The sequence below is a fragment of the Maylandia zebra genome, linkage group LG1, assembly GCF_041146795.1.
Source record: "Maylandia zebra isolate NMK-2024a linkage group LG1, Mzebra_GT3a, whole genome shotgun sequence".
Classification (NCBI taxonomy): domain Eukaryota; kingdom Metazoa; phylum Chordata; class Actinopteri; order Cichliformes; family Cichlidae; genus Maylandia; species Maylandia zebra.
Genome location: NC_135167.1, coordinates 29,870,600 through 29,897,539, shown reverse-complemented (window position 1 = coordinate 29,897,539; position 26,940 = coordinate 29,870,600). Strand labels below are relative to the sequence as shown.

Genomic DNA, 26,940 nt, shown 5'->3' with positions numbered 1-26,940 from the left:
CACACACTTAGTATGCACATTCAGTAATGCACATACAGTCTTATATTGTACATATATTTATTCATATAACTTATTTACCCATTCTTATAATTTGCTTGTTCTTATGTTATTGTATTTTTGCACAACTCTGTTGCTTGTGAAGCTCGCACACAAGAATTTCACTGGCATGTACTGTACCAGTGTACCTGCACATGTGATGTGACAATAAAAGTGATTTGATTTGAGCTGGTAAAGGCTTTCCTTGCTTTCCTTGTGTCAGGATCATATTCCTTCCACTGTGATGCTCAGAAAAAAGATTTAATGTCTATTGATGCCCTGCCATCTACTTCCTGGCTTTTGCCCTTTGACAACTGTGATAGACTCCAGTGCTCCCGCAGCACTGAATCGGATGAACAGAAGAAAATGAACAGATGGATGTCTATTTACTTTTTTCTCTCTGTTATTCGTCAATCCCAAAGACAAGAACTAACAGACTTAAAAACTCCTTTGTCCCACACGCCATCAGACTGTTTAACTCCTCTCTGGAGGGGAGAGGGAGGGGAAACAGGAGGACAAAGGAGGGGGGAACAACTAAACTAAGCTGTAGTGCCTCTTCACCTCACTGTGCAATACCTTTTGTGCAATACTTTTGTAAATAGTCAACAGTGCAATAGACCTCAATACTTGAAATGTGCAATTCACTTGTATTTTTTTTTTTTTATTCCTATTTATTCTATTTATCCCCTTGGTATATTTTATTTATATTGTCTCTGTATTTATATATATGTGTGTGTGTGTGAATATATATATATATATATATATATATATATATATATATATATAATATTCTGTAACTCTGTAACTTCTGTCGGTGCTGTGCTTTTTTGGAAATCGAATTTCCCAGAGGAACCCACCCGAGGGATTAATAAAGTTCTATCTAATCTAATCTAATCCCAGCTTCTGTTCTTCCTTTCTGTATGTGAAGAATTGGAATCTCAAAAATGGTGACTCATGCTTGTTGAGGCCTGTTTCTATGCAGCTGAAAGCGCTCAGATACTTGTGAAAAAGACACTCATAGACCTATATCGTTTTATTTGTAGGCATATTACAGGTCTTCACACTTCAAAGAGAAAAAAACTCCAGACATTGTGCAATCACTGGACTCATGTTTACGGCTTCTGATTATCATTTACTTACATTTCTGTTAAGAATTGCTTCAAATGTAAAAAAAAATAAAATAAAAAAATCCCATTAATATTATAAGCACACCCTTTGCTCTGATGCAGTGCATGTTAAAAGGCACGCAGCTGTCTCGTATTGTAACAGGTTCAGTGAAACAAAGCCGACGTACTGAACTGAAAAAAAAATAATGCCATGAACCACGCTGAAAACTGTCAGAAAACCATTATAGTACTGAAAGGATATAAAAAAAGCTAACTGACTATTTACAAAATTCAAGTTAATTTTATACAAAGTAAAAAGTGCATCAAATGTTTTAAAAATCACCCTGCATGATTCCCAGGATGTTAATCTTAAAATGAACGAACTCTTAAAGAGATGATGCATTTAGAGGATTCTTCTCCAAAGATTAAGAAAAGTCTCTAAAAGTTAAACATCACGAATCTTCTTCGTTCTCTGGTGACTTTAGTTCAGTTTTCTGTCGTCATAAATTATTATGCAAATTGACTGAATACATGGCAGATAAAAATTTCTTAAACTTGGAATTTTTAATATACAGTATAAGAGCTTTACATTTTGTTGTAGCTTTTGGGTGGGAAAACACCCTTGAGGTTTTTTTTTTCATGTACTTTACCATAGGAGTTAAATAAATAGCCTACACATCAGGAAAAGACAAAAGAATGACTGGCTAACATTTGCCTCAAATGCAAATAGTGGCCTGAAAATCTTGAAACAGATCGACTGAAAGTGGCTCTATTCTTCTGTAGAAAACGGACAGAAAAACCACCAGAGCTCCGGCCAGAAACCGACGCAATTAGAGCTCCAAGATCTCTGAAGAGATGACATCCAGGCCAGTGGAAGACATAGACAAAGAAGGCCCTAATGTCGCAACAGTGCAGGAATGCTAAGTGAGTGTGACAGTGCTGATTGTTGGGGGTCAGGGGTTGTGGCGCAGGAAAGATCCAGTGCACTGAAAAAGCCTTTCTTCAGCAATAATGATCGTGTGGTGCTGTGTACGCGGTGCCACTGCAGCGGTGGGAGCAGGTGGGGTGAGGCGGATTGGTCCCTGAGTGTCGGGTCCCCTGTGGAAAGGGTGTCTGCTGGGGGCCCTCAGCCTGCGTTATCGCTCTTCTGCCACTTTGCCGTTGACCTCCTGCTCATCCTCTTCTTTTCTCTTTTGCCTTTGGAAAAATCCAAGCTGGGTGGGAGAGCAGAGATAAGTTAGATAAGAAGTAATGCTGCAAACACAAATGTGCTACAAATATTGTGGGCACTGTGCAGCACACAGATTGCATCACTTCCTTGTGACTGCAAATGTAAAATTTATGCAAACTTAAGAAAAAGCTAAGAAGTTTCAGAGTGTGCGGCTGTGCTTGCAGATCTGTGAGGCCACAATTTTAATGCTGACATACTGACGTAGTCACCATGTAAAATGCTGACTATGTTCCTAATCTCAAAATAGCATGTTACCCATGTGGCACCAAACTGTAGATGTAAAGTCAGTAGACGAGGTTATTAGTCATCACCCCCTAAGGATAAAAGTAAGTAAAATTTTATTTATTGACCAGCTTTCAAGAAAAATATCATAAAGTGATTCACAACAAGAATGTAGAGAGCTCTGGAGTCTGTGGACCACAAAAACTCTGTTTCCTTTAGTTCTCAGTCTTGCATAAAACCAGCAGGTTGTGATCATGTGACCTCAGGAACGCAGAATATATGGACACAAAACTTCACTATTGAGATGATGAGATGAGATGAGATGAGATAGCCTTTATTTGTCAGTTGCAGGTCTTTTGCCCACAACCGAGATGACAGACCTTGCCGACCGTACATACAATACACAAACATCACATTGGGTGGTGGTGTATGGTGCTTGCCCATGCAGAGCTCTAAAGGTCAACATCAGAATCTTAAAGTGACATTAATGGGGATCCAGTGCAACCGAATTACCAACCGTGTGACACATGAGCACTTGGTAGACTTTAGTCAGAAGCCTCGCAGCAGCATTCTGAACAACCTGCAGACGTTCCAAAGGAGGTTTTGTTAAGACAAGTGAACAAGGTGAATGCGATAATCCAGACGTGAAGGTCCCAATAACAATTTCCAATTCAAAGTGTGACACGATGGAACTCAACTTGGAAATATTTCTTAAGTGACAACAGCAAGAGCGAAACGGTGATTAAATGCGAGCATCCAAAGTGAAGGCTGAGTCACAAGTTACACTTTCAAAGTAGAAAATGTAGCAAAGGTACCTGGGGTTTCCATTACCGTAGGCACAAATCTGTCAGGGGCACAAACTTCTGTTTTCTCTTCGTTAAATTGGAGAAAAATGTCAGCCATCCAAGTTTTAATAGATTCTAGATGCAAGATGTGCAGGTTAGAAACATCTCGGGGCTTAAAAGATATATGACTGAAAATCGTCTGCACGGCAATGATAAGAAATGTCCTTAAAAGTGCTGAAAACGTGCTGAAGAAGGAGCAGATACAACAGAAACAGTACAGGCCCACCAGTGTGCTACACAGTAAGCAAGAGAAGTGGAAGATGAACTCAGCCTGTCAATCTCAACGCGATGATCAACAGTATTAAAGCCAAAGATCAAGTCAAGTCCAGAAGATTATCCTGTGTCACTTCACATCAAGATGTCTCTGGAGACTCCCAGAAGAGCTGTTTGTGTGGAATGAGCTCTGGAAAAGCCAGAATGGAAATGATCAAGGCTGCTGTATTTGTCCAAGACAGCTGTAAGCTGCTTAGGCACAGCCTTTTCTAAAATCTTAGCAATAAATGTGAATTTTGAGATTCATTTGTTAAAACAGGCACAGCAGGTGGTGCAGGAATACCAATTTCACTAATACAGTGTTGAATACCATCACAGGATTACCTCTGCTCTTTGAAACCAGGTTTGAAAAATCAGCAGCCCTCGCATCTCTCCCCGAAGTGTTAAAAGACACTGAAAGATCCTTTAAATGAAGGAGATGAATGCGTAGATGACTTGATCTCCACAAGTGCTCATTTTTTTCAACAAGAACGCTTTAATGCCGTCATTTATCCAAGGAGAAGAGTTTCAGGAGCTAATCTCAGTCAAACAGGACAGACTTATCTAAAATAGAAAGACAGTTATGGTTAAAATGATTCAGTGAGAGCTCAACATTGTTATAAGTGGATGTAAATAAATTAGAGGCAGAAAATTTATCAGCAGCTAAGATGCTGGAGCTAACCAAATATAGAGGCACATGAAACAAGGTCCAGTCTGTATCCCTCGGGGTATGTTTGAGGTCAGGAATATACTGGGGAAGATTAAAACCACAATGCTGATAAATCCAGTCAATGTCTGTGTGTGTGTGTACTGGAATCCCCAGCTAGCCTGCCCAAATATCATGACAGTTCATCAGATCCTTTAGATATCTGCTCATGGTGACTATCACTAAATATCATTTAGCTTTTTAACATCTAGTGGATCATATTTAATACATGTGATTTTGTGATTTTTTTAAATTTCTGCATCATCAGTGGCATTTTTCTTCCCCCTGAAAAACCTAAATAAATAACACACAATCCATTTTTACACTTTAATATGATACAGAAACATGAGGCAGATGCTTCGGTTCAAACTGACTGACCCTTTTCCCCATAAAACAATACATCAGGAGATCTTGTGTAAAAGATGACTATTTAATTATATTAATATAAGCACTGACGCTGGTGCTAGATTGATGATTTTCTTGTGTGTAGAAATACCACAAAATTAAAATAAGGACGTGCTTTTAAACAGTTTTGTAATATATGATGGGAGACTAGCAGCTTCTTGTAAATGTAAGCATTTCAGCCAGTAAACCCCCTCCCCCAATCACACACATACACACGTTGGGTATTCATATGTTGTGGGGACATCTAACTGGCATTATGTTTTCTCTAGCCTCTTACCCTAACCAAGAAAAATGGATCCCTAACCCTTACCGTCATTTTGAGTCTCAAAATATGCCTTCAAACTTGAGGGGATCAGGATTTTTGGTCCCCACAAAGATATGAATACACGCTCACACACACATACACGCAAAACAAAAAGCGCAGCTCCACATATTCAGACAGATTCTTCATTTCTGTCAATGCATCCTGTGTTGAGCATAAATATGAGGCTGCCTTTATTGCTGGCTTGACCTTTACTTGACAGTAAAGGATCCAGGTAATGGATATAAAACAGCCGCTTCATTATTTCTACAGGAATATGAAATAAATAGAAAACATGCAGACAAGAGTCAAGAAATGGAAGAATCTGGCATTTTACACAGTTTTGGTACATAACTATGGCATTTCTGTCAGACTCTTATTTAAAGACAATATCTTATTCTCAGCCACATGATGGCAGTCTAAACCTACACTACAATAACCATCTGACCATAGCTCACATTTACAGATGAGGTAGTAGAAAAATGAGCTGACTGCAGGTTTCGACCAACCTTGTAAACAGTCATGGCAATTTGCATATTAATGAAGAAACTGACAGCTCATTGTTCACCAGTGGTGCTAGTTTCAGTTATTGTGCACATGTACTGTTTATAAGGTTGGGGAAACTGAAGAAGTCACATGGATAAGTGACAAAATATTTCTCCCACTTAAAACGTTACATCCAGATGAACAGTATCAACTGTTTGTGGGGCTTTGTGCTTTAAGGAAACATTTTAACCCCAGAGGGTGTGGTTTTTTTTTCCAGGATGGGAAAACCATTATCCTCATGAAAATTCTGGGAATCACATGCTACAGCTCCCCCCAAATTGTCACTCGTCAGTGACTAAAAGTGGGTATTTAGATAAATACCTCTAATAACTCAATGGCTGTTAGTCAGCTAACTAAAAAACTGCACGACGTAACTTACTTTCCATAGAGCGAGGCTGAGCAGGGCTAACAATAAGAGTCCTCCCAGCGTGCTTCCAACGATAATCCAAGTAGGAATTCTGTAATCTCCCTCCTTCCTGATCTCTAGTATTATCTGTTGGACATGACAACACATAAAATTTGTTTTCTCTTAAGCACGCAGGCTGAATTGTACACACAGGCAGTGATAAATGGTATTTTTGGCTTAAATATATAGCTTTAAATAAATATGATTTTTGCAGAATAGCATAACGACAATTCATGAATTTTGATAAAAAAGCGTTTTCACAGACCGATCAAGTACATCCATTCACCTTTTACTTCCACAAATACAGTCTCTTTAAAAAAAAAACAAGATAATAGAGTCTGACAGTTTTAATGACCAATAGATGGCAGCACAGATTAGTGTTTGAGTCCTGACTCATACATGTTGTGCCGCTGGTCCTTTCGGTCCCTAAGCACCACACAGCCATGAGTGCTCCAATACTAACATTTACAGTGTGATTATTCCCTGTTTCAGTTCTGTGCTCATGAGCGCAGCTGAAGCAGAAACTTTGTTTTCTTTTCATTTTTTAATAAAAAGAGGTGCTTGATGGAAAATTTGTTTTTTTCTTCTTCTTAGTTTTCCATGAATGGTAACATCACATATGAGACACTATTTGAATACTTAAAGTCCACTGAAATAAATTTTAACAGCTGATCTCGAGAACCGGGCACATGGTAAGAATAAAATCCAGACGAGGACAGAAGCAATTTAGAGCACTGGTTGTTGCCGACTCACATGTCTGACAGGCCTCTCTTCATGTAAAAACATGGGGCTGGAGGAGGGGAGCTCCACTGATGCACTGGTCACCAATTCCAGGATTTTAAACTTCAGCTGGAGAGGAAATCAAAACAAGCAGGCGCATTTAACGAACAGATGACACAGCTACAAGCACTGCAGAGCCAAAGTTTTGTAAAAAGTGATAAATAATAATTCATGCAGCCATTGATGAGGTTTAAGCTCACCGCGTGTAAAGTATCTATTCTAAGTGCTCCAGTGATTCTAAAGGCAGCGTCTCTGTAGTAAGCCACATTGACTGTGCATTGAATTGGAAGAGTTAGTGTGTTGGATCGGTTCTGTGGGAAGAAGCAGATCGAAAAAAAAAAAATTAAGAAAATAAGTTGAGAATTAAACTTTTATCTGGGAAAGAATTTGATAGGTTTTATTGACTTTACCAAGCTGGAGAAGCGTGACAGGTCTTCAGGTGATGCCCTGCTCTGTGCCACATGCTGAGGTGGTAAACAGTGCGTACCATCTCTCTGAGGTGCGACATGGGGGTAAGAAATTCCTCTTAGTGCAGTAAAATGTTATGTTTCCAGAAAAGCAGTGAAATAATATGCTGATAAGCTGGAGCTTATTAGATCATGTTACTAAAAAGAATGATTATTGTTCAGCAATTAATGTAAAGTAAATGTAATGCACTGATAATATGTGATTAGGTTTGGACGCTGTGTAGCTGAGGTTAGTCTGTCGAGCTGACTCTGTCCTTCTTCTTTTGGCTGCTCCCTTTAGGGGAGTCCACAGCTTCATCTCACCCTGTCCCCACATCCTCCTCTGTCACACCAACAATCTGCATGTCCTCCTTCGCTACATCATTTAATCTTCTCTCTGGTCTTCCTCTTTTCTTCCTGCCTGGCAGCTCCATCTTCATCATCCTTTGTCCAACATATCCACCCTCCCTCATCTGTATATGTCCCAACCCTCTCAGCCTTGCCTCTATTACTTTATCCCCAAATGGCTCAACCTGAGCTGCCCCTCTCATTCCCAATTAAAAACATCAGAGGCTGAACCTCCAGACTCGAACATGTTAAGAGTTTCAGCATGCTGACCTTGTCCAAAATTTTAAGAAGACCTGTGAATCTGTATTATTCCAGAAAAACTTTCCAGAAATGATGAACTTCAATAGTAGAACAGGTCTGCTCAGGTCAAACCAAACAATCTTTCCCCTAAACAGTAGCAATACCACCACTGCTCTTCTGTTGTTATTTACCGCTGATATTTATGTGAGTTTTAGCAGAACAATCGCAAGTACCAACTGACGATACAGGGTAAATGCAAAAAAGTAAAAAAGCAGCATAGGTGGAAAGGAAACTGACTGAAACCCAAGTGGCAGCTCGTCAGCTCCAAAGTGCCAAAATCTCACTGATTACATTATGTCAAAGCTTAGAGTAACAAATGATTTAGTCCTAGCCACTCTAACAATTACGCTGCTAATTGTCTGCAAGGCATCTTTTATGCAGCGTGTTAATATTAGCCACTGTAAGCGTCTGTTATCACACCATGGAGTGCTATAATATAAAAAAATCTGCCACATGTCCCTTATGTTCTGTTTTTGTATTAACTGATAGACAGTTTGAAGCTCTGCACACACCTGGTTAATATGGAAGTCGGATATCTGAAGGAGCTGGTTGCCGTTTTTTGTCATTTCTGGGATCTCGATGTTTAGCTGCAAATCCTTTACCGGAAAGTATCCAAGATTCTGGATCTAAGGCACAACAGGGGGAATCGTGTAAACTATTTCCAAGCTGTACTTTGAATTAAGCTCATGGTGGTGATAGAACTGGTCTCACTTGGAAGGTGAAGTTGAAAGGAGGACCGATGATGCCTGGCTCCTCCAGTGACAGCTCTGGTTTGATTTCATATCGAGTCGGATTAGAATCCCTGTCAAAGCGAATAAAGAAAAAAGTAAATAAATAAACAAGCAAACAATTAACATAAAGTTCCCATTCCGGCTGCACAACTAGCGACTAATTTCCCCCACAGTTACATTCAGTATCTTCCAGATTATGCCAACACAGTTTGTTGTAGCCCACTGCACTTCTAAATTCCTCGCTTGTATTGTTTGGTAAAAAACAAAACAACAACAACAACACCCACCCCCCGAAAGCTGACTAACCTGGTGAAGAGAAGGTCTGCCTCGTACTTCAGCGAGTAATAGATATCATTGAAATTATCGGCTTTGCTATTTTCTTCACCGTCACTGTTGAAAAGACAAAAATATTCCACAAATAGAAGTGATGATCTTACAGCGAGACGCTTATCCTTGTATTATTTTTTAAATATCTTTGTTGATCATTAAAACACAGAACATTTGTCTACATGCAAAGCAAAAAGTAATTGGGATGCCAATAGATATAAAGTGATGTCCATACCTGCTGGCCTCCAGGATAACCCGGAGATGGTCAAGGAAGGTAGTGCGACTGAATTCGAACTCCAGGCGAAATGTTACCTACAAAGAAGAGGAAGTAAAGATTAGAAGCACACACTACCCATTTATTGCTTTTCCTAAATTATATTTCATCTTGCTTTAACAAAACTCTAAAGTACTCCAGATGCTATGCTATATAGCATTCCTAGAATAAAGGACACAAAAGAAGTCAAGTCCGCAATAACCTACTATAATTCCTGGGCTTTGACCCCAGGCAGCTGCTTGCACAGTTGTTGCTGCTTAAAGAGAGCCTGGGAATTTCCCCTCAGTTGACGACTATGTCCACTACATACACACACATTCACTCACTCAAAACTTCCAGTGGAAGCCAGATTCAGGGCAAAATAAAAGCAGAGCAGTAAAAAGGAGACAGCCAGAAAGAGGAATGGGTATGTATCAAAATTGGAACCCAAGTCTGCAAAGGAGGCTTGATTGGCAGAAGAATGCCGATCTAGGAGAGCAGAGTTTAGCTGAGCATTGTTTACAGTCCTCCATGGTGTAATGAAATCATGAAGGATCCAGTCTGACCAGACTGGAATGCATAACGAGGTTTCCTCCTTCCCTCTTCCATATAGATAGACTCATTCTCAAAGCAACCACAGATTTAGCACAAATATAATGATCTCGTTGCGTATCATCTTGTCCCAGATGTGGAAAATGATCCCGGTCCTCCTTTGTTAGTCCTATCGCATATCCTGGTGAAGAATGGTTAACCTTGACTTCAGCCCACTGTTTCTTGAGAAGGATGGCTGGATGAAACACAAACATAGGAATCCAGACACGCGCACACGTGCACACACACATGCACACACACAGTTGTTCTGGGTTTTGAGGGCGTGATTGTCCATGGTTGGAGAATGTTCGTGCATCTGCATAGCTGAACACAGAAATTCAAACAGTGCATGTTTCTCCTCTTCCTCCTCTGTGTTTCTTCAGCCTGTCCGCCTCCTTAGGCCACATTCGTTGTCAGTCGTCAAACCGCTAGTAACTAGAACCCTTCTCTCTGCATACACCCACAAAACCTAAAAACACATTTGCTTCCACGATCACGTGCAAAAGGAATCGATTTTTAGACGTCTTGTCGCTGTTGGTTGTAAAGTTTACTGAACAAACTTGTTTTACACGGGTCAGAATCACCTGGTAAGATCCAAACAAGCGTGATAACTGGCTAATTTAAAAAGCTTGCACTGAAGTTCCCACTTTCCTTCAGCTCTACGGTGGTTTAGGCTGGCTTGGCAGTGGCACTGGTGTACAATCAGCCTTGTTTAACTCTGTGCCACATTCTTAAAAGGCTCTCGACCAGAACACATCAGTTTTGTGGCTCTGGATGCTGTTTAGGGTCAATGAGTGGGTATGAATCATTCAGTGAGCTCTAAAGGGTGACCAGGTCTGCTCGGTTCAGTTGCTTGGGAGCATTACATAGAAATTTGGGTTTACTTGTTGCCCAGGAGATCACCATTGTTTGCGATAATCACATGGTTAGGACATTTCATGAACTCTTTCAGTCACCTTCAGTCCTTCATTCCTGCATTATTAGTCAGCAGACTTTGTTTCAGTATAGAAAGCTGAAAGATTATTGTTCAGATGTCAATGAAAAACACATTTAAAAAAGGGATAACAGCTTTTAATTGCACTTACTGATGTACGACCGGTGTCATCCCTATCAAAGTCAACACAAACATCACCCTCCTAAAAATAAAAAGTAATGCCTTGCTGTAAAATACCCCGGAAAGTGCACAGCCTCATAAATATTGTTGACTTTATAAGCCTGTGGAAAAGCTTGGTACAGCAGAAATGAATGTGAGAATCACTAACAGATGAGGAAGGAGAAATGCATCTCGGTGTCTTTCGTTCAGTCTCACCTGAATAATGCTGAGAGAAGAGCAAGTCTTATCTGTTGTGTTTACCCCGTTGCTAAGATGCATCTTCCTAATGCAATAACAATTAAATGTGATGTTTTTATAGTGAAAAGAAGAAGAGGGGTCCAGACTGGCTGATTTGTTTGTCTATATTTGGGACAGCTACTTTAACCTTTAAGACACGAGTAGCTGTTCCAACACGAGACACGAGAAGTCACTGTCATCATGAGTGACGACAACGGATAAGCTATGAATGGTGTCCTAGAATCTCCATATTGCACTTTCTTTCCATAACACTGGTATGATTTCCTCCAAATGACAATGCGCCCTCTTTCTTACATTGTGGAATTTCATTCTTTACATATAAAAATACAACATGATGTCAAAGTAGTCCAGGTACTTTGATCCAGGTACTATCCCTGCTGCTTTGCTTTTCAGTTGGATTCGGTGGGTGGATAATCATGTAGGTAAACAAGCACATTTAAGATGAGAATCTCCCGTTCCAGCACATCCCAAAGGTGCTGTGGAGGCCACTTAAGTGCAGTGAACTTGCTGATACAAAGGATAGATTCATGTTTTCAAGTTGTTTAGACCAAATTCTGAGTCAACCATCTGAATGTTGCAGCAGAAAAAAGACCAGGCAATATTTTCCCAATCTCCTACTGCCCAGTTTTGTTGAGCCTGTGTGAGTTGTGGCATCCACTTGGTGTTCTTAGCTGACAGGGGTGGCGCGCAGCGTGTGGTCTTCTGCTGTTCGTCTGTTCAAGGTGTTGTGCATGCAGAGATGCTCTTCTCCATACATCGATTATAACAAGTGGTTGTTTGAGTTTCTGTAGTGTTTATACAAGCCTTTGTCCTCTGACCTCTGTCATCAACATGGATTTTCACCCTGAGAACTGCTGCTGGCTGACACATATTTTCTCTTTTTCTCTGTAAACCCTAGAGATGGCTGTGTGGGAAAATCCCATTAGATCAGCAGTTTCTGAAGTACTCAGGACCAGCCCCCCTAACAACATCAGACATGTCACATTCAAAGTCCATGCCAACAGTTGTGTTAATGTTTCAGGCTTGTGGCATTCATCAGAGCACTGATGAATATATGCAATATGATATGATGAAGGGTACAGGGCTGAAACATTAGCATGTTAAGTTGGTGTATTTGATATTTGTTAACTGAGCTGCTGCCACTTTACAGGTTGCTCACATATTTGCATTAACGAGCAGTGGAACAGGTGTGCCCAATAAAGTTGCAGCACGTGTTCGTGGTCCCCAATGCACTTCGTGCTCGCATTATACATGAACAATGACGCATTCAGGTTTAATACGGGACAGGTCTGGGGAACTATGTTTATTATTACATATAAATGTGCTTTCTGAGGATGATATTGTTCTCGTAAACATGTTTTGGCAGAGTTAAAAGCCTGGATGAAACATACTAAAACAGCAGTTGGCTGAAAACTCTGGAGAAGAGCAAAACAGGCAGAACATACAGAGCCAACATCTGGCATCTCCACCCCTTCTCTTCTAAGCAAATACAACCCGATGAGCACAGGCAGAGATACTGAAAGAAAATTAATGCTGATTTCTGTTTTGACATAGGGGTTTGAGTTCTCTCAGATTTCTAAATCCTGAAATCAGAACCCAGACGAGGAGCAAGACTTTAGTTTCTTCTTGAATGATGAATTACTTTATACTGGTGTTTCGCATCAATTTTCTCCAGTGGCACCAACTAATCTTATTTGGGAATCGGTACAAAAACTGGCATACGGATGAATTTCACTGGGCTGCATCAGCTTTATGCTTTTCCAGACACCTCTTCAAAAACACCTAAAACATTATAGTGTAATAAAGTTACAGCTTTTCAACCGGAGATGTTTTTTAGTTAACTCTCCCATGGAAATGAATCCAATTTATCCTTTTGCTGCCAATGACAATAAGCCTTATCTTATCTTATTAAAAAATCACAACGACACATATGAATTACGTGAAGAAACATGGTTAACTCACCTGTGTTTTGGCCCTCATGAAGGGTGCGCTGACATTGCAGAGCTTCTCGTTCCTCAGTTTGTCCTGACTGTAGCACTCTATTTTGATGTCCGAGTTGTCCTGAATGAAAAATGTCACTGCTAGTCATAAATGTAGAATTTATTTCGCCTTACCTGATGGTTAAACCTCGGACTCTTTGGAGTAACATAGACCTTTTAGGCTATTTGAGAACATCTGTCCTGATAAACCACATGAAGAGTTTAAGGTCATGATAACACACCTTGACAATGAGGCTAGAAAAGTGCAGATTGGGTGTGTAGGTGATGTTGAGGCGAGCGTTGTATGCGTTCTCTCCTTTGTTCTCCAGCCGAACATCCACCACCATCCTCCGCCTGGTTGCCTCTAGCACCCTGAGAGATCCCTCCATCTCCCCTTCACTTTGACGGCGACAGAAAGCACCACGAGACTGTACGGACTGTGCACAGAACTGTCTGGGAAGCAGCGAGGAAGGAAGATATCGCATTATTTATTTACTCGTTGCGAGTGTGCAAATAAAATGTGTCCCACTGTGCGACTGTAGGCATGGTGATGAATATGCGTATACCTACTTTGGAGTCATCAGGTCATTCATGCTCTGCAGCGCCAGGTCAGGGATGCAGCGATCGTCTTCGTCACAGCCGTTCCAAAAGGGCAGCTTACCAAAGAGACAAGATCTTTTTACATCAAAGGAACTACTGCTGCTTCATATTTCACCCAGATGATGATTGATTTTCCTTGTTTTCTGTTGTATTCTCTTTCTCAGGAGGCTCATATTAATCATGGCCAAATTATCTAAATATTGAGGTCAGTATATGTGTTAAACATCTACTGCTCAAACTACTTGGTGGGAGATATTTTTCTTTACAGGCATACAGCTCTGAAAAGCCTCATCCACCTGCTGTCCAAACCTCTTTGAACTATGCATTATGCAAAGCTAATAGCTATGTAGCTGTGTAGCTGAGCAGCATGTTGAAATATAGGACATTGCCAGATTGTCTCTTACCTCAGTCTTCACCACAGTAGGCCAGCTGTCATCTAGAACTGGTGCGTTTTCTGGATCTTGTAGTGCCACTTGTACAGTGAACACTATGGGTCTGGCGTAGTCTGTCGTTTCCTAATGTAAAAATGTTATTTTCAGAAATTAACCAGCAGATTTTCTGTATTATGACACTTTGTCTGTGACACTCAAATATCTGTTTTGCTTTAAACAAGTCTATAGATGTATGTTTTAGATTTTAGCCAGTGACTAATAGCCATAGTGATATTTTCTGAGCAATTCTGCCAGAACTGTTTTGATTATGAAATGATTTGTAAGAAGAAAAGCAACCAAAATAACATTAAAACTGAATCTCACCATGACGTAAAAGTAGATGTGTTCGCAGGTCTCTTCTCCCGGAAGGAGGGTCAAGTTTTGAGGCTGCATCTTATTCGGGTTATCCAACATCGCCCGAGGATTGTAACGTTTCTCCGCGATAGAGACATTGTACTTGATCCCTAGTGGGTTGTAGGAAGAATTAAGATATTACATTTCAATATGAAACCGTGAAAAATCCTGTTTGTGTTTTTAAGACCGACACGCTTCTGTTCTTACTTATGTTAGTAAGTTATGTTAGTACAGAGTAATTGATAAATGGCAGCAAAAGGAGATGGTAAATGACATCATTGTAGCACTGCAATGCAATATCAGCTTGGCTCCTAACATACGCTACATGTGTGACCAACACATAAGAATCCAAACCCTTTGGCCTCAGTACTGACTCATTTCCAAACCGCATTGTTTCAGAGGCTTTCATGGCATGAGGAAAAATCTACCAAGGCTAAACTCATGCATGTGTTATGTTTGAGGTCAGCTAGAGAAGCTGACAGAGCTGCAGAGATCTTAATATGTTACGCAAAAAAGATCCGTGCAGATAACGGATATGACATTTGGAACTTTTTCTGTCCCTTTCACCACATCGCAATTACCAGTAAAAGTTTTTCCTCTTTAGATGAGGAGAACTGCAAGTTCCAAAGCAATTTTTCATCCTCAGTCTTTAACTTGTACTTTTCCACTCTGAAAAAGTGTTGAGATACATAGCAACGCAGTACGCAGTAAGTCAGCCTGTCTGTTTAAAGAGCTCGCTATAAGACACTCTAAATGGATATTTGCATAAAAATGAATGGCTGAAAAAAAGAACCATTTTATGCAACAGACCACAGAGATTTCACAAACAGCAGCACATCTGCCATCCATTACTACCCAGACACGACAATGAAAGGAAAATTAAATAAACGTGTTCCACTGTATGCAACCATGAAGGGTAAGTTACCTCCCTCTGTTCCTCCTCTCCTCTGTTTTGGCACATATGATAGATATGATAAAGATGCCACGGGGTCAAGAGGTTAACTCAGAACATGCTCCACTACACCTCTCCTTCCTCCGCCACTGAGCCCTGCTTCACTGTGAAACTGGACCCCGTCATGATAGCTATTAAAACAAACTGCGAGCTGAAAAAAACGCTGCACTTAAATGCATGTGGGTTGCTTTTGGTGGCACAGCACATTTTTGCAGACTTGAGTTATCTGGGACCTTTCACCACCATCAAACAAATCTCTCTATTTTGAGGAAGCCGAATGCAGCCGAGCAGAGATAAACTTCCAGATGCATTCCTAACAGTGCTCGCGCACGAAAAGGAACATTTGATAGCGCCACAGTGGCTCAGACACGGTGGTTTTTTTGAAGGCAGCAACATTAGCTTTGGCAGAGAAACAACAGTGAGATCAGAACCTCTTATGCTAGAAAAGAAACATTTTACTTTGGCACCATTAAAAGTAAAAGGAGTCGTCAGAGTTTTTATGGGCAGCCATATGCTGAAAAGTGCATTGAAGCAAGGACATGAAAGATATATAAATATATGCATACATGAATTGCCTTTTTTCACTTGAAACCAGTTATATTTCATCTTGTCTTGAACAAATATCCACATTGCTGAACTATTAAGTAACTATGGGTCCAAAATATACATGAATACTGTTCAAATACATCAGAAAAAATGATTTGATAATGACGTGATAATATCCAGAGCCACTAACGTATACGTCTTTTTTGTCTCAAAATCTAAAACTGAGCGCTCTACTGTGAAACAAGTTTGTGTTTTTGTCTTTCATAAATCTTTTTTGTAACCTGTCAGTATTCTCGGCTGGGTAATAAGTAGTTTTATTCACCTTGCCAAGTGCCAATCTTGTCATGTGGAAGAACTAGAGAACTTTGCAGTGGATTATTTTTGCTGGCTTACCAATTTCCTGTGTGGGAGAAATGGCTGTCCTGGCTGTGATGTTGAAACATACAATGGCTGACATGCAGGTCACGTCTTTGCCACCTCTCTGGCAGTCTTTCACAAAGATGTTGATCTTACTGGGCTCAAACCTCACAGTGGTATAAATACGAACAACGCTCTGGGACCTGTGAGGGCATAGAGGGCGTGACAGATGACAGACTTTTAAAAATTGCAGTTAAAATGCAAAACCAAGGATCATGAAAATCTTTCAATTAATTGCCAAAATAAATTTATAGGAATAACTACAATGTCTATTTTATTTATTTAATTATTTTTAAAATACTGACCAAAGTAGAACAGCAGCACCGAGGGAACCTACAGCCAGGTCCACTAAACCATCATCGTTCATGTCCATTACGCCATGGATGCTACGGCCAAAGTACTGCAGGCCAGGAGCCAAATCTGCAGCTGCTATTCTCTAAAACAAACACAGACGGTTCACAGTGACAACAATCAATGCTTACAATAATCTGCTTAAAATTCAGTGCACTCATATATACGATTTTGCAAATGAAAACAAACTTTTTGCAAAGCTCCAGTGTTTGAGGGGTTGGGTTTTTATTAGAGTGAATATTTCCTGCAAATATTGTCTTTGTTACCTACAAAACAAACAGTCCTCTTCCATGGAGTCTTCTATGTTACTGCCATTTTTTCTACAGTATCTCTAAACAGACAAACCAAACACTGACTCTAAAAACAGGCTTTTACCTGTTTTCTAATGGAAAGTTGATATCACTTGATTTCAGTTGGGAACCATACTGCTATACACCAATAAATTTTACAAACTGGTCCTTTAATAGCATAGGAGTATAGGAGTATTTAATAAATACAGAAATTACAGAAGGGTCACTCATAATAATTAGCTTACAGTACATGCTGTAAGTTTCACCTACTAAGATAAAGTAGATTTTAACCCATCTGTCTATCCATCCATCCTCATTCACTTAATTCAGGGTTGCTGGGGGGAGTTTGAGCCTAGCCCAGCTGTCATACGCCAGGTAGAACCTGCCAGTCTGTCACTGGGCTAACACAGAGACAGACTACCAACCCCACATTTTTGTACCGTGTGGAGAACTCACACAGACACAGGGAGAACATGCAAACATACTGTGCCACCATGTCTTTCAGCTTTTAACCCACCTCTTAAACTTGCTTTTAATCTATCATTTAATCCAAGTTTTACAGTTTTACAACTTGTTGCATATTTGCACAGTCAGTGCATTCATCTAAGCTGTTATGAGTAGGAAGAATCAAGACTTTCACAGGTTTTCGCCACAGTGAAATATACATAAATCCACGGCTGCCCAGCTTTGGGAAGGTTTACATGTATGTGCTACAGTGTAATGCACCACACCACCTACCTGTTTATATTTGCGTAGTATTCTGTTTTGTTGGCTAAAGAAAATATAAATGGCTCCTTTATGCTCATCTTCCAATGGAGCTCCCACCACCAAGTCATTGAACCCATCACCATTCAGATCAGGGACAGGAGCGAGGGAAGAGCCAAAGCGAGCGTTTTGGACACCGTTGTGAATTTCCAACGATCCTTCAAGGAAGAAACGATTCTGAGGGGGAGGAAAAAAATGACAGTTGTAATTTTTACTCCTAATACAGTGGTCTTGTTTCTGTCTTGGTTCCCACACATAAATATCTAGAGGCTACTGTCCCATGGGGGAGAATTTTAACAGTTTGTTTTTATTCACACAAACATTCGTGACTATCCACTTTGTTACTGGTGTTGATAAATAGACATTAGCATTAGTGGGGATTCCCATAGTGGGGGATCTGGCTGCTCATCCCCCCCAAAAATCAACTACAATAAACAGAGTTAGTGAAATAAAACACTGTTAACCACAGCAAGAGATCAGAATGCTTTTCATTCCTTTCCAAAGCTGGATTCTCCCCCTAGACACCAGCCCATGTATTAGCAACTGGAGTAAATGACTGATCATGAGAAGTCTGGATTATTTTAGAGTTATTTGGATATTTTCGAGCCTCGCTTTTGTTACGTTTACTCACATTCATTAAAGGAATTCTTTCAAAGTCATATTGGCTTGTTGCATTGGTTTGTTTTGACTGTCTTCATGACCTCATCTTTGCTCAGTTTATCACAAACTCTGAGTGGGCCAGAGACAGCAGACAACTGCTGCACTTGAATAATAATCTTTAAAGCTGACCTTTGTATGAGAAATAATTTGGCTGAGGTTTGTATGTGTCATTCCAACTTACTCACACTGTAGCACAACTAACAGCACTATAGTTTAAAGCAGTGTTTCCCAACCACTGTCCCACGGGATATAGGTGTGCCGTGAGAAACGATCACGTGTGCCATTGATGCTTGTCTGGTCCCAGTCAATTAGTACTCTAAGCGACCTGCGTGAGTAATGGGCAGAACAATTACATTCTCTACCACTAGAAGGCAGTAAAACTACCTGCTCTAATTAAACGGGTTGCCAACTGCCAGTAAAACAGAAGAAGACCAAGAATACGTCACATAACAGTCATCCTCTGAGTGAGAACATGCAGCGGGTAATAGCAAGAGATAAATATTTGAAAAGAAAAATTAGTTAGTATGACCTGGGTCCTGGAGAAAATTCCGACCTAGATGAAGACAATAGCATGAGTAGTGGTCAGAAGAAAGCAAAAAAGGTATACTGGGGACAAACCGAGCATATTCCGCTATACCTGGTGCTCGGGGAAAAATGTATCAATATGCTTTTTGTGACAGTTTTGTTTGGTGGTGTGTCGTGTGATTTTTCAAATGCGAAATATGTGCTGTGGCTCCAAAAGGTTGGGAAGCATAGGTTTAAAGCAATGATGGTTTAAAGGGTTAACGGGGTTGACAGAATGGCTGATAATTTCGATAATTCAACCAAAACATAATCATGACCAGAGATGGGCAGTAACGCGTTACTTACGAGTAAAGTAAGGGATTACTATTGCAAAAACTGTAATTAGATTACCGTTACTTTCCCGTAGGAACGCTGCGTTACTGCGTTACTAAAACCATGATTTTTTTTGCGAGAATGTCTCATGACAGTGACGTAAGCGAGTGCGACGTTCGTGACAACAGCTGTGCGCAGATCAACAGTGGATCATATGAGTGCGGGAGAGAGTATGAGCGTGCAGCCTTTAAAACGTGGAAGTACTGACCCTACTTTGAGTTTGATTCCATAAAAAGTGACAAAAACATTAGCATCCATCGTGCGTGGGAAGAAAACTTCTTTTTACAGCGAAAAAAACCCCCCTAAACTTCCAAGCAAGTACCGAGTGCGCTATGACGTAATGGGAAATTCACAGAGAAACTCGCGGATTCTTCCACTGACCGCTGCGGCACACCTGCACCAGGGTAAACCTCCACTCCTGCTTTACAGGTGAAAATAGAGCAACAGGACCGCTAGTCTTTGATGTTATTTATTTTCTGCTGTGTTTTACTTGCATCTATTTGAAAGAGTGAGTGTAAACACAAACACACAAAAAATATTTTATTTTATGTGCTGGAATGTGCAGAAAATAAGTTTAAATGTTAAACAAATTTCTTCCAGTCAGAGAATGTTGCATATAATAAAATTTTTGCTTGATGCATAAAGTTAAAAGGTTAAAACTAATAAAACAAGATTTAAAAAGAGACGTTTCCATTTGATTACATTTTGATTACATTGGATACTTGTATATGGGCGAAGGCACCAGCAATGCTGGACAATGCCATGTTTCTCTGCGCTAAACTAGCCTTCCTGCTGTCCAGACCTGTCGGCAACAGAAAACATTTGGTGCAATTTAGCTCTCACGGTTCCTAAATGCCTTTGACTGTTATTAAAACTAAATTTCTGAAATCATTGGAGCAAAATATTGTTATTTATATTCATAAATAGCATACGTAGATATAAATTATATCTACGTATGCAAAGAGTTCCAGTCTTTTTGTAAATGAAGAGCTTACTGTGTCAAAAAGCCATTTTTACAAATAGCATGCAAAAAGTCCCAGTGTACCATATGTTCCATTTAACAGAATAATAAATGCCTTCAGGCTCAGCACATTTCTCCATTAAAAGGACAGATCTGCTCGTTAAATCATCCGCAGTTCATTTATTTAGGCATCTCATAATAAGAGCAAGGACGTTTTTTTGTTCTCTGCCCTCGGTCCAGCTGCGTTTGTTGTTTCAATTACACCAAAACATCTTTAGTTAACCAATCATGTCGTGCTCTAAACAGAAAAAGAAACAATATTTTCTTCTAATCAAACAGAAGATAAGGCTTGGCAACGCTTCAGTGTTTTCTGCATAAGCCTTTAATTCTTCCTGTTTGAACTGAAATATCTTAAACATCTGGCAAAAGAGAGAAAACATGGAGGAATTTCACCTTCGGGCAGTAAAAGAACTAAAGACTGTCATATAACTTTAGTATATTTATTCTGACGCTCTATTCTTAGTAAGTGTTGAGTCAGATGGACGATAGTCACATCTATGAAAGCAACCACCCGACTGGAACATTTTTCAAAGAGGCAATCTGACAGAATGGAGCCAAATAATGGAGTCGATCAGTAGTCATGCATATCATTGCTCCACTTGGCATCCCTGATCATAACATAATTCAGGGCTGGCAGACGAAACATGATATCACTTGTTTTTCAGTTGAATAAACGTGAAAGGAGTTGATTTAGGATGGTAGTTTTAACTTCTCGGCTACCTGATGTGAGCATGTGTGACACAGAAGGAGATTGATAGAGAAACAGGGAAAAATACAGTCAGCAGTGTTTAAATGTGAAACACATGGCTCAACCAGAAGGCCGTGAAGGGTCATAACCAGTCTGTACTGGCTTAGGAGCAAGTTTAAAAAAAAAAGCAACCATTTTTCATCGGCTGCCAGATTTTAGGTAACTTTGGTTAGATTTGGACAGAGTTTTCTTTACTATTTATTTCTGTAATATGGGGAACTTTACATCATTTTCATCATCCCATCTGCATCAGGCAAACATTTCTTATAAGTGAAGTCATACTAGTCTATTCGTTTAGATGATACTCGGGATAGTGTTTTAAAATACAGGGAGAGAACTGCATGAGACAAAATCATTGCCAAAAATTACACACAAAATAAAAATAAATATATAACAAAGGAGAAATTTTGAAATTTCGCATTCGTTTGTGTTTTTATTTTGTTTTCATTTTGTGATTTGAAATAAATTTCAGTTTGTTTCCAGAGTCCGTTTAGTTTAAGTTTAGCTTCTATTAGTTTCAGTCTTGTCTTTATTTATTATTATTGTATGGAGGATATATGTCTAACATCAGAACAGCTACTACAATACACAGGGGCGATCGTGGCTCAAGAGTTGGGAGTTCGCCTTGTAATCGGAAGGTTGCCGGTTCGAGCCCCGGCTTGGACAGTCTTGGTCGTTGTGTCCTTGGGCAAGACACTTCACCCGTTGCCTACTGGTGGTGGTCAGAGGGCCCGGTGGCGCCAGTGTCCGGCAGCCTCGCCTCTGTCAGTGCGCCCCAGGGTGGCTGTGGCTACAATGTAGCTCGCCATCACCAGTGTGTGAATGGGTGGATGACTGGATATGTAAAGCGCTTTGGGGTCCTTAGGGACTAGTAAAGCGCTATATAAATACAGGCCATTTACCATCCAACCGATACATCACTTTTGTATTAAGCCTACTGTAGCCTCCAAATTACCAGATAGGATAGTGGTTAGAAATTATACTAAATGTCATGGTCCTGACTCTGTGGACTCAGTGGTTTTTTATTATTATTATTATTATTATTATTATTATTATTTTATTATTATTATTATTATTATTATTATTATTATCATCATCATCTTGGTTCTAGCTTATTCTGATGATGTATTCTGTCAGTGTTTCCGGTTTTACTTTGAAGGTCTGTGTCTCTCGTCTGCTTATGTCAGTTAAGATCCGCGAGTGTATTGTGTGTTTGCCTGTGCTCGTTGTCGGTCCGTCGGCATTTCTTGGTGTTTGGCATCTCTCTGCTCATCATCCCGTGTTATTATGGTTTTGGGTTTGTTCATTAGTTCTCCCAGTTTAGGTTTTTGGGTAGCTCCTCGTTCATTATTTCCTGTTTTTGCCACTTTGCCACCATTGTCAATAAACGCTCACTCGCATCACAGCCTTTGCCTGCATTTTGGGTCCTTCCTCCACAAACACCACACGGCTTGCCCCGCAAACTGTGACACTAAAAGAGCACAGAGTGACCTCAAAGTGAAAAGAGACTCCACAGAGCTGAAGAAGATTGAGCGCTTTAATTCTGCACACTTCATTTACAAGAGGCGTACCATTAAAAACAAAAGAAACCTGACCACTGTTGTTGTAAAGGCTCACCTTTCAGCACACTCACTTCACCAGATGCACCTTGTCTCTTTTCCTCACCTTTGATTGGGTGTGCTGCTTGCCCTTAATTGCACTCACCTGTCACCTGTTATATAAGGACTGCACTCACCTACAGCTCACTCTTTCACTCCCACATGGGGCAGCAGCTGAGGTGAGTTTCTGTTTGAGTCTCCTGAGTTCATGCATTATTTTGAGTTACTTAAATCACACTTTATTTCCTTTCAGAGATCGCAGTCCATGTGTGTCTTTCCTTTATACGCGTTATTCAAATAAAACGAGAAACCTGTAAGTGATTGATGACTGTTCATTCTCATCCTGACCGGATGAGCCATGATGGTAACAATCTCCAACCTCCTCTGAACCTTCCTCCAAAACAACTGTGGTGCTCTCAATCAAAATATTAATTATCAAGTAATTAAAGCTTCTTTCAGCTTCTCCTGTACTCACAAGCAAATAATTTACATACTTTATTTGGCAGATTTTCACACCAGATGTCATTCTTAATGAAACATTTCCTTCTTACCACTGATTTGTGTCTCCTCTCAGTTGCTAACCGTGTATCTTTCATGTGTGAGCCACTACATTGGAGCTTCTATATGAAGCAAAGTTAGAATAAAAGAATATGCTGGTCATCCTTTAAAAAAAAATAATTTTGGTGTCTACTAAGTGGCCAGCACTAACCTTTCTAAAATAATACATTCCTGGTTGCTGAGGATTGGTCTCTGGACAATTAAAAATGCATTAGTGCAGAATCACATTTTTGACTATAAATATCAACTATATGAGCCCAGCTGCATTTTTTTTTTTTTTTTTTTTTTTTTTTTTTAAACCAAGGAATTCCAACTTAAGAAATTTTCCAGGACGATATGACTGGGCAGCATCCTGGAGCGACACCTGAATCAACCACATTATTAATTATCCAGAACATGTGGCATTTCTATCCTGGTGAAGAGAGACTTTTTTTTAACATGTGATTTCTGTTTGTTTAGATTTTAAGCTGCCACCTGTGATGTGGTTTGGGGGTGCACTGGATATTTAAATACCCCTTCTATGCCTGTTCAATGGATTTGAGACAGCTGAAGACATTCATTATTCCAATGAGCATGACAGACCTGGAACACCGGGAAATTTCCTTCTATTAAAGAAAAGTTCTCGCCTCCAAATGGTTTGCTGGAAATGGGTTCAGAGGAGAGAGAATACTTTCCTCCTGAGTTCATGCTGCACATCAAATAAAGTCGGCACACTGGCATGGCAGGCTGTCATTTGATCTGCGCATTTAATCTGGACAAGATCATGTGTCAAATGTTGACAGTGGTGCTGGAAACCAGCAGAGTGTAACTGGGAAATCTGGGGATTGAACATGTGTCGACCCAGTTCTGTGCAGTCGTTGGCTAACGCTCGCGTGCATTTATATACCTACCAGCTCTGTGACTCTGTAGATGTAGACCTTTCCTTTCTCCAAGCCTGCGCTGAAGAACATCGGTGCTGACACCAGAAGGTTATCAGTTATGCCGTCTCCGTCGATATCCACAGGTGCAATCTCACTGCCATAATAGGAGCCAATCTGAAAGAAACATTAGTGCGTGCAGTGTGAAGATCTGTATGATTTATCAGTTTAAAAGCATTCAACCAGATGATGACATTGCCTGCATTTAGTTTGTTAATTAAATCCAATCACCAATGACACAATATACAAAATAAAATACTCTTAAGTTGTGGTTTTTGCACCACATGATGTTTGGGTTTGAAGAGTTGCTCATGAGCTCGAGTGGCTTTTGAACTTCAATATTGTCAGCAAATGGCAGCTTGCTAGTGGTCAAAAGTCCTGACACTTTTGTAGAAGCTCAGACTGTGGGAGCTTTCCAGAGGGAGCGTAGATCAGTCACCGAAGTAGATAAAACATCATTAGAAACATCTGCCTTGTAAATTTTTATTTTTTGTTCAAGACTTCTCAGCTCAAGAACATTTTCTAAAAAGAAACATCTGCTATTTTGGATGAGCTGCTGCTGACAAGGTACAATGTAAGCTGCTGCAAGATCACTTCAGGCTTGCAGTCTGTGAACCGCTGCCAGTTCTGAGTGTAGTGGTCATTAACACACGGAGCCACATCCCCTTGAAATGATGACCGTCTTAAAACGTACTGTGACTCAGACGGATTAAATTCATAGCACATGATCTGTAATCCAGTCGAAGTCGTAAAGTTAAAAATGATATAACAACAATGACACCAAGTGAAGCACAAAATCATAAAAAACAATGAAACAGTAATGGAGATTATATACAGCCTTTTCTGAAAGGGTACTGCATGTCATGATCGTTTTCCCATTCATTTGATCAGATTTTATAGATTATTGAAAATCCAATGGTTTTGAAAGCTAAATTTGCAGGATATACTGGGTAACAAAATGTCTTTAACAGAGACAAAACAGTCCATCCCTTTGATCTGAGATAGAGTCCTGCACTGCCAGATGTGATCCTGATTTTTATACAGTGCTATACACATACACCACTGCTAGAGTTTATTAATATACACCCACTTTTGTGTTTTATCTATGAGTTTGATGTTTGAGTGGGTATCATTTAGGAATGGGTGGCATCAAAGGATGACATCCTGTTCTAAAACCTTAACCAGTTAGTCTGCATATGTAAGGCAAACTGTGGTTGCTATAGCCTCAATGACTGTTATACTTCCAAGACCAATATTAGGATTGCATCATTGCATCAACTGGCATACAGCTGCTTAAGTATGAATCAGTCGGTTTTTGGCTGTGGATGCTTCTGTACCTGCTGGCCTTTGAGGGAGTGGAGGATGGTGAGGTTGCCTGAGTTCTTGAGTGTGAATATGATCACTTTGCCGGTGTGGTTAAATCGCGGAGCACCCGCTACGAGCAGACGACCATTTCTGGCTGACACCACAGACGTCACAGTGTACCCTGTTTATGTAAAAGAAAAAAACATGACGTATAAAAATGCAAACACCACTCACAGACTAAAAGCTACCAGAGTATGCAGCTTATACGTATCTTTTTGTAACTATCCGTTCTGTATGGCTCTTTAAAAGTCTTTTTTTAAGTGATCTTTATGTAAATTTAAAGTATAAGGAACAGTGGAAAACTTTATGTTCAATCTTACAGCAGTGATTTGCATGAGTCAGGGAAAATGACGATAGTGATGCAATTTGAGGACTTAAATCTCAGTAAGCTGGATTCAGTAAAAGCTGGTGTTCTGGTTTCTCAGGTTTCTCCGATTTCATCTTCTATTTCATTTTGTCTTTCCCCACTAAAAATTCCAATTGCTCGCTGTATACTTTTCCACCTTCATCTCCCATCTTCATACCTCTCTTTCCCCCAGCTTTAACTTTCTCCCTGTCTGTCCAGAATTCTCCTTCCACCTCATATTACGATTCAGACTAGAATGCCTTCTATTGGCGGCCTGCTGGATAAGCTCAGAGACAAAACCACTGATGGCAAAAGCAGAGGCCTGTGGTCATGGAGTGGAGATGGAGCTGGATATGGTGAAAAGCACTGGAGAAATGGGTACACTTAATAGAGATGGTTTGCAGCTAAAACAACTGGTACTATTCCACAGCAGTCATACATCTCAGCACCAGCAAAAACAAAAAAAAGGTTGGAGCAGAAACTAAACACCGATAAGAGAAAATTGCTCAAAGGTTCTTTGATCTAAAAATAACATTTTTCTTTCCTGGATTTCTTTTATCTTTTCAATCATTTCTGTAAAACGTGTCCAGATTTTTCCACTTTTTAAAACTCCCTTAGGCTGTTGCAGTACTTACCCAAGTAGGCACCGTGGTTTTTGAGCTCTTCGGGAAACTCCTGAGCGTAGGACAACTTAGGAGGGACCACCTTCCCCTGTCGTGTTTCCTTCAATACAGCTCCGTTCCAATCATAAGCCCCAACAGCACCCACCAGAGTCCCATCCTGTATGTGACGTTAAGTAGTTAATAAATGGATGTGCATGCATGTACTTCATTCACACAGCAGAGCAACAGAGAAAATCCTTCTTGTGCTGCACATGTTGCATATAGATGCAGCACAGTAATTTCTGTGTGACGATGATTGTGAGGACACAGTCATGGAACATAAAGGTTTCCAATCAGCAT

General features: G+C 40.1%; 1 protein-coding gene across 2 annotated transcripts in view; it reads right to left on the bottom strand.

Annotated features, from left to right (window-relative positions):
* Nucleotides 1-1,054: 1,054 nt before the first annotated feature.
* The window catches only part of itga11a (integrin, alpha 11a), a 52,193-nt gene continuing 26,307 nt past the window's right edge, over nt 1,055-26,940 (bottom strand). For both annotated transcript variants that reach the window (XM_012920946.4, XM_076884631.1), the window contains 20 exons: nt 26,614-26,758; nt 25,605-25,753; nt 24,241-24,384; nt 17,842-18,045; nt 16,768-16,898; nt 16,439-16,605; nt 14,518-14,657; nt 14,167-14,277; nt 13,733-13,818; nt 13,405-13,615; nt 13,146-13,244; nt 9,224-9,300; nt 8,968-9,051; nt 8,642-8,732; nt 8,443-8,556; nt 7,247-7,330; nt 7,037-7,147; nt 6,810-6,905; nt 6,030-6,143; nt 1,055-2,356 (listed from right to left, as the gene is read on the bottom strand). In XM_012920946.4, coding sequence (XP_012776400.1) covers nt 2,279-2,356; nt 6,030-6,143; nt 6,810-6,905; nt 7,037-7,147; nt 7,247-7,330; nt 8,443-8,556; nt 8,642-8,732; nt 8,968-9,051; nt 9,224-9,300; nt 13,146-13,244; nt 13,405-13,615; nt 13,733-13,818; nt 14,167-14,277; nt 14,518-14,657; nt 16,439-16,605; nt 16,768-16,898; nt 17,842-18,045; nt 24,241-24,384; nt 25,605-25,753; nt 26,614-26,758 — 2,436 coding nt within the window. In that variant the 3' untranslated portion in view covers nt 1,055-2,278. The remainder of the gene's footprint in view (nt 2,357-6,029; nt 6,144-6,809; nt 6,906-7,036; nt 7,148-7,246; nt 7,331-8,442; nt 8,557-8,641; nt 8,733-8,967; nt 9,052-9,223; nt 9,301-13,145; nt 13,245-13,404; nt 13,616-13,732; nt 13,819-14,166; nt 14,278-14,517; nt 14,658-16,438; nt 16,606-16,767; nt 16,899-17,841; nt 18,046-24,240; nt 24,385-25,604; nt 25,754-26,613; nt 26,759-26,940) is intronic.